Source organism: Lissotriton vulgaris, chromosome 5, assembly GCF_964263255.1.
Source record: "Lissotriton vulgaris chromosome 5, aLisVul1.2, whole genome shotgun sequence".
Taxonomy (NCBI): Eukaryota; Metazoa; Chordata; class Amphibia; order Caudata; family Salamandridae; genus Lissotriton; species Lissotriton vulgaris.
The window spans coordinates 1616994096-1617001410 of record NC_141693.1 but is presented as its reverse complement, the minus strand read 5'-3'; the positions used below and the strand labels follow the sequence as shown (position 1 = coordinate 1617001410).

General features: G+C 39.8%; 1 protein-coding gene across 1 annotated transcript; it reads right to left on the bottom strand.

Annotated features, from left to right (window-relative positions):
• Positions 1–936: 936 nt before the first annotated feature.
• Positions 937–1875, bottom strand: LOC147716834 (olfactory receptor 5V1-like). The gene has a single exon (XM_086919793.1). It carries the CDS (start codon positions 1873–1875, stop codon positions 937–939), a length of 939 nt encoding a protein of 312 aa, XP_086775919.1.
• Between the last annotated feature and the right edge of the window lie 5440 nt (positions 1876–7315).

Sequence of the window (7315 nt, the reverse complement as noted above, 5' to 3'; positions counted from 1 at the left end):
AGAGCCAAAAGGTTGGGTGTAACATAATGAATTGAAGTCTGCTGTTGCTTGCACACACAGTTACTCGCGAATGCAAACATTTATAACATGTTGAATACCTCAACAGAGCTATGGTGCATTAGGAACATATGCATTTTGTAAAGACTTACACCTATTACCTGCACCCAAGCTGTCCAAAATTATGTAAAAAAGTAACTGTAAAACAAACTTGCGCACTCAATATGTTGTCATCAATGATGTGTTTGAAATGTTATCAATGATGTCATGAAGGATGTCATTGATCATAAGTGATAACATATGTGAGGTCAAAAGCAGTGCATGGATGGGACGTAAGTTATAGTTGGCGCTGCTAACTGTAACTGGTGAATTTGAGTGTTTTTTTAGTTCAGAAAATAAATGTTCACATTCACAAATTCACCTACCTCTACAATTACTCAAAACTTTGTTTTTTGCAGTGAAACTAAAACTGAAATTTGTATTACACTCCACTATAATGTTACTTTAAAGTTTTTTTTTTCAGTTAATATGTGTGTGTGTGTGTGTGTGGGCGTGGGCGTGGGTGTTTGTGTGTGTGTGTGGGTGTGTGTGTGTGTGTGTGTGTGTGTTCGTCCCTGTCTATGTGGTGCTTGAAGGATTGCATTCAATTGCTTTTGGCAGAATTCCCATGCCAAGGCAGATGCTTTAAAATGCTTGGCAAGAGAGAAATATTGGAGGAAAAAAGGTTAGGTCATATCCATGGTAGAGGATGCAAGTTTAAGGGCTTTCAGACAGAGGGAATTCCAAATGTTGCTAAGGCAGAGATCACTGATAGCACATGCTGTAACTTGAGCAACAGTCGAACTTGAGAGGCTGTTAGCTGAACTCAATCAGTAGTCTCAAGGAAGAAACTTCTTGAAAAGTAACTATTTAGAGAAAAAGTCTCTAAAATATACAACATTATCTAAGCAGCTGAATCCTATGCATGGCTTTTTTCAGTACTCCTTGCACATCTTTGTTCCTTAAACTATAGATAATTGGATTTAATGTAGGTGTTACTATTCCAAAAAGCACCGTGACTATCTTGTCCAGATTCAGATGATTGGATGACGTAGGCCGGATATAACTGAAGATAGCTGTCCCAAAAAATAAAGAAACCACAGTCAAATGAGAAAGGCAGGTAGAAAAGGCTTTGTGACGCCCCTCAGATGTCTGGATCTGTAGGATGGCCAGGATGATGAACACATAGGACAGGAGTGTGAGCGTGAAGGAGCCGATGATGACAGATCCTCCTGTTGTATAGACCAGTACTTCATTAACATGGGTGTCACTGCATGAAAGGGCCAAAAGAGGGGGGATGTCACAGAAGAAATGGTTGATCAGGTTAGACCTGCAGAAAGGCAAACGGAAAGTAAAAACTGTATGTCCAAGGGCGTTTAGAAGACCTGCAACCCAACAGGTAGTAACCAACAGGAATAAAACACGATTATTCATGATGACATTGTAACGCAAGGGTTTGCACACTGCTACATAGCGATCCAGAGACATGACGGCCAATAGAAGGCATTCTGCCCCACCCAAGGAAAGGAAAGAGTACATCTGTGTCACACAGCCAATAAAAGAAATCATCTTCACCGATGAAAGGAAGTCAATTAGCATCTTTGGGACTGTGGTTGATGTAAAGCAGATATCAATGAAAGACAGGTTACGCAGGAAATAATACATGGGGGATTGTAATCTAGTGGACAGTGTTATTGTCAGTATCATCAATGTGTTTCCCATGAGATTCAAAATATACAGACATAGAAACATCACAAAGAGTGGGATCTGTTTTTCAGGGTCACCAGTGACTCCAATAAAAATAAAGCTTCCCACTCTGGTGCAGTTCAGTTTCTTCATGCTCTCCATACATCTTTTCTGAAAGGAACATAAATGTCTATGATGATGAACATGAAAAAGTAGGTATCATAGTTCCTCATAATATGTTAGAACTGCTTTATAATTCCTAGAGTGTAACTTGTCACAATGTCGGTATGTAAGGATCAAAATATTTTACTATTTTCAAAGTTTCAGGGCCAATTGAAAAATCAATAAAAAATGAATTATTTTTGCGAGTTAACTGAACAAATCAATTCAATTCAATTAATTTTATTTCGATAAAAATATCATAAAAGTTCATAAATACATGAGTACAATCATAAAATATCTAAAAAACTATTATATACATAAGAGCATCACTAAATACAGGTATTCCCTATGTCTTAGTTAATCGAATTTTCACAATACACGGTTAAAAATGTGTTTGTTATTTAAAAGAAAATTTAAAAGTTCATTTAAAACACTGTATAGACATTTCCTATCAACCTGAACGGAGCCAACTTTGATCAGTTATCTTATTACAGTTCATAATTTTTCCCCCGCCTTTTTCCTTGTATACTACACTGCAAGGAGATACCTGCTCGTGCCAAATACAAGAACCTGATGCGTATCTGTAACTGAACAAATCAAGAAACAAGCTAAGAAAAAATTGCACCAGCTGCATTTATTTATGACTCTGCTTAATGTTCAGTTACCAGTTTCTTCATCAGACTTGTGATATAGGCACCTCCAGGCTGTAACAAAATCCTTTGGGTTAACATTGAGTAACCCCAGAAATGTGTTATTACAAAAACACTACAACTTTTGAGTTGCCGAGTGATGGAGCAAGGTTTTGTGCTTAAAGAGACTTGCTTGGATCAATCCTCTTGAATAACACATAAACGTACTTACCAATATGTTTGTCATGTTTTATCTTACTAATAGTTGCACCACATGACATTTCTAGTACCTAGGGGAAGCTTAACTATGTGCTTTTACTAACAGTAACGCAAATGTACTAAAATGGCCACCAGAAGGCGGGAACTGTACTATGCATGTGTCTACCACACTCATGTGGTGTGACGTCTTCTAATGCTTGGAGGGAATCTCTGCAGCTGTGCACTAGAATTAAGATGGCTACTACATGTGACTAATCATTAATGCACCTGCTGCTGCTTTCACTAAACCATGTTCGTTCTGCATAATAACTAATGCCAAAGATAAAATAATGTATTGGGAATAGAGTAGAGATAAGTGGTATACAGAATATTCATGTATTCCATGTTTCTCTTCTACTTTGCTAATAGCTCGAATTACGGGCCTGATTAAAACATCCTGCTTCTATTTTATGAATTCCTGCGACTGTGCAGAAGAGATCAAGGGGCAGATGTATCATCCGTTTTTTTTGTCGCAAACGCTGCGATTCGGAAAATAGCAGCGTTTGCGACAAAAAAAACAGGATTTGGAATGTATCATTCAAAAAGCCTCGCAATATTAAGGAATCGCTAATTTAGCGATTCCTTAACATTGCGAGGCTTTTAAGAAAATGCAAATTGCAATTTAATATTTGAAATGTATCAAGCATTTCAGTGTTGCGATTTTTGACTAAGAATTCGCAAATTACCATCAACTTGTAGTTGGTGGTAACTTGCGAATTCTTTTTAAAAAGCACTTTTTTTTAAATTCTAAAGGTGCCATATGACGCTCATACATGCCCTTAGGGCATGTATGTGCGCCATATGCGTACACATATCAAATTCAGGGGTGCAGCAGGGTGTCCTTAAGACACCCTTGCACCCTTGAAATTATTCTCAATTTGCGATTAGCTAATTGCTAATCGCAAATTGAGTATAATTTTACATTCATTCCTATGGGCCTCCTGGCCCATAGAAATGAATGGGAAATTATTCCTTAATTGCGATTAGCAATTTGCTAATCGCAATTAAGGAATTCTAAGGAATCGCTAATAAATAGCGAAATTCTACATACATACCATTTTGCACTTCTCAAATAGCGATTCCTTAACAATCGCTATTTGAGAAGTGCAAAATGGTATCTTGATACATCTGCCCCCAAGAGTCTCAAGTAATGGCATTGACCCGCTGCCAACTACAGTCTTTACTGCAGAAACCCTGAGTGCCTGACCTGTGACCTTACAATAGGAAGCTGAACTGTACCAAATAAAATACATTTTGAAACATCCAATGCAGGGTGGAATAAAGTGCATGGGAAAATAAAGTTATGGTTGGAAAGTTAATTTGAATATTTGATCTCATACTGACATGGTGTGATGACCTCTCCTCTTCTTTTGGCCAATCAAAATTAGGGATACACACATTGGCAACATTGGGGGGTGGTACTTTGCCCTGGAAAATAGTATAACTAAGGTAGGCTTAGTTAGTTAGATTGTCCGACTTGTCCGAATAGCTGACCTGTCACTGACCCAACGCACTCAATAGGCGATCGAGAGCAGAGGTGCTGGCAGAGCACTCTGTAAGAAGATTCGATAACCCAATCGGGGTTAGTGAGAGGAATAGAGAACCTAATCGTGGTCGGACAGTTAGCCGCAGAGAGGGGTGTAATGCTGGTGTTGCACTTAGCTGAGGGTACTCATTCTGATCTGCATCTGTCCTATCCTGATCCATATTGGTCTGCACCTGTCCTGGTTCTGGTCTACACCTGTCCTGTCCTGGTGGTATCTGAACTATCGGGAATCCTGTTTCTTTGTCACAGCCCGTGGACAGAGTTGGTTTTCACACCATCTAGGTAAATATAAATTAGTTTGGGTATGTCAAAGTGCTGTTTCCCTTTTCTATCCATGCTATATTCTAATGCTTAAAGACAGTCGCATAAAATCGCGGCATATCTTTACCTTGGTTATTATCTTTCTGATCGAAAAGGCTCTGAATGAAATTCAAGGGACTCTAACATTTATGAATTTTCTTAGATAAAGTCTTTAAACTTTCCAGAGTCTTTGGTTATTTTTATTATAGGAAAATGTTATTATAACTACCTATTTTCTTGCTAACTCCCTTGATTCCTTAGGACTCTAGGTGCCAATGACAAGGATTGGTAAGTCAAGTTATAGGTTAACGGTCCTAAGAGTAAAGTGAATAACATCCTGGTATAGCGAAGGGGTTTTTTCACCTGTTTCAAGGTATTACTATATTTATGGGCCCAGGTGAGTATGGTAATTGAGGCAGGTGAACCCCGGCTCTATCACAAGCCTAAATCAAAATCATTTTTATAGTTTATTGACATTTTTGACACTTTGGATTTCAGCTAGCTACTCATGTGCACACATCAATTGGCAGAAAACATAATGCAACTGGCTTTCACACACAATCCCACATTGCTAAATCTGTGGGTGCAGCCCAAGACATAGATTAACCACTCTTTAATCGTTTTCCCACTTCTAAACATGTTTTAGGTTATGCCTCTTCTTACTGTCTAACTTGGCCCTGCTCTGAAGGGTCATCCACAAGCTTTTTGCCTTCACTCCTCCTATTTCAGCTGAAGTTGTTTGGGATGTCTCCTTGCACTTCCCCACCACTAACCAGTGCTAAAGTGCTTGGATCTCTCCTTAAAACATGTTGAATTGGCTTATACCAAATTGGTATATTTAATCTACTTGTAAGCCCATAGTAAAGTGGGTTGGTCCTAGGGCCTGTAAATCAAATGCTACTAGTGGGCCTGCAGCACAGAGTGTGCCATCCACATAAGTAGTATGTTAAACATGCCTCAGGCCTGGCCATCATAGCCTGTGTGTGCAGTTTTAACTGCCATTGCGACCTATCAAAGTAAACCTTTTGCCAGGCCCAAACTTTCCCTTCTATCACATATAAGTCACCGCTAAGTTCAGTCCTGGACAGCCCAAAGGGCAGGGTGCAGTGTATTTAAAAATGTTGATATGTGCTTCTGAGGTTTACATGTCTTGGTGCTGAAAAACTCCTAAATTCGTTGTTCACTACTGCAAGTCTACTCTCATAAGATACCATTGGAGTTGCCCACTACAGTTAATAAGCTGTAATGTCCAAATAAGAGTAGGTAACCATTTCATGTTTGGTGTTTTTGGAATTGTAATAAAATACCCTTATTTATGGTGAAGTCAATTTTGTGAATTGAAATGAGAAATCCTATGTAATGGTAAACTTGGGTTTTCCATTACAATTTCAAAATTGGCACTTTAAAAATGTTGCCATGTTCCTGCTTTCAACCATTTTTGTGCCTGTAGCCTGGCCTGGGACACAGTTAGACTTTGTGAATTCCTCTCAGAGAGTCACACAATAGAAGGATTAGTTGTGCCAGAAAGGGCCATCTGCTGTCAGGACGGTGGAGGTGGAGCTGAGAACAACCCTACTTACAATTGAATAGCCCCTGCTTTGCCTTCACACAAAGAGCTTAATAACCCCACTTTGTCACAGCAGCCAGATTGAAGCAAGGGCAGGGGAGTCAAGAAATTCCATGCACTTCCAAGTCACTGTCTATAAGCTTCTCCCACCTTCCAGAACCAGGGCACCAGGGTATAGGAATATCTAACACAAACTCTTCAGTACACTCTGGACCTGTGGCTACTCTGCCAGGATGAAGAACATGAAGAACTGCTGTACTGTTCAAAGTACAGCCACTCGGCTGGACTGCTACTTTGAAGGAACTGCTGCTCTGCTGTGCTGACCTGCTGCCCTCTCACTTGGGTGAGAACAGAACTAGACTTGCAACTTCACTAGATTTCATCCTTCATCCCCCTCTTCATGCTACAACATCAACCGCTAGTGGGGGACTGCCAATGCAAAGCTCTAGCAAGGCCCACTCACAACACCTGGCCTGCTGTTCTCGCTAGACTGACTACCTCACGCTATGCTCTCCTTATTCCTTGGGGCTCCCTCTATTGCAAACAAAAATCTTGGCATGACTTTGAGAGGGTCAATTTCAGCGGGCCTAACCTGGTGACTGTAGCTGACGTGTGCTCATCGCTTACGGCCTGAAAGTGTGACTTTAACATGACCAGTGCAACCAGATATCCCAAGTTTTTTCTTTGTGCACTTAGGTCCTATTTTCTCTACCGTCTCTAGAAAATCCTATCTTGCATTCTACTGTTTTATTTATTAATGCTTGACTGATTTACAAGTGTATTACCCATTGCCTCTAATTAAGCCTCTACGTTAAGCCTGACTGCTTTGTGCCAAGCTACAAGAGGGTTGAACACAGGTTAATTTAGGGTTGGCTTGCGGCTCATCCTGACAAGGATTGTGGTTGCTGCCTGACCATGGCTAACATCTCAGTCAACTAAAAAACCTCATTCCTTACACCTACCAAGTTTCCAAACTTCAAGCACATCTCCAGAGTAATAAAAAAAACAATATTTAAAAAACACTCACATTAGTAGAAAAGTAATCTCGCTAAATATCTTTGGAACAGACGAACTACCTGCATACAGTATAACCAACACATTTGACAAATATGTCCATGGCTGCTTCAGGAA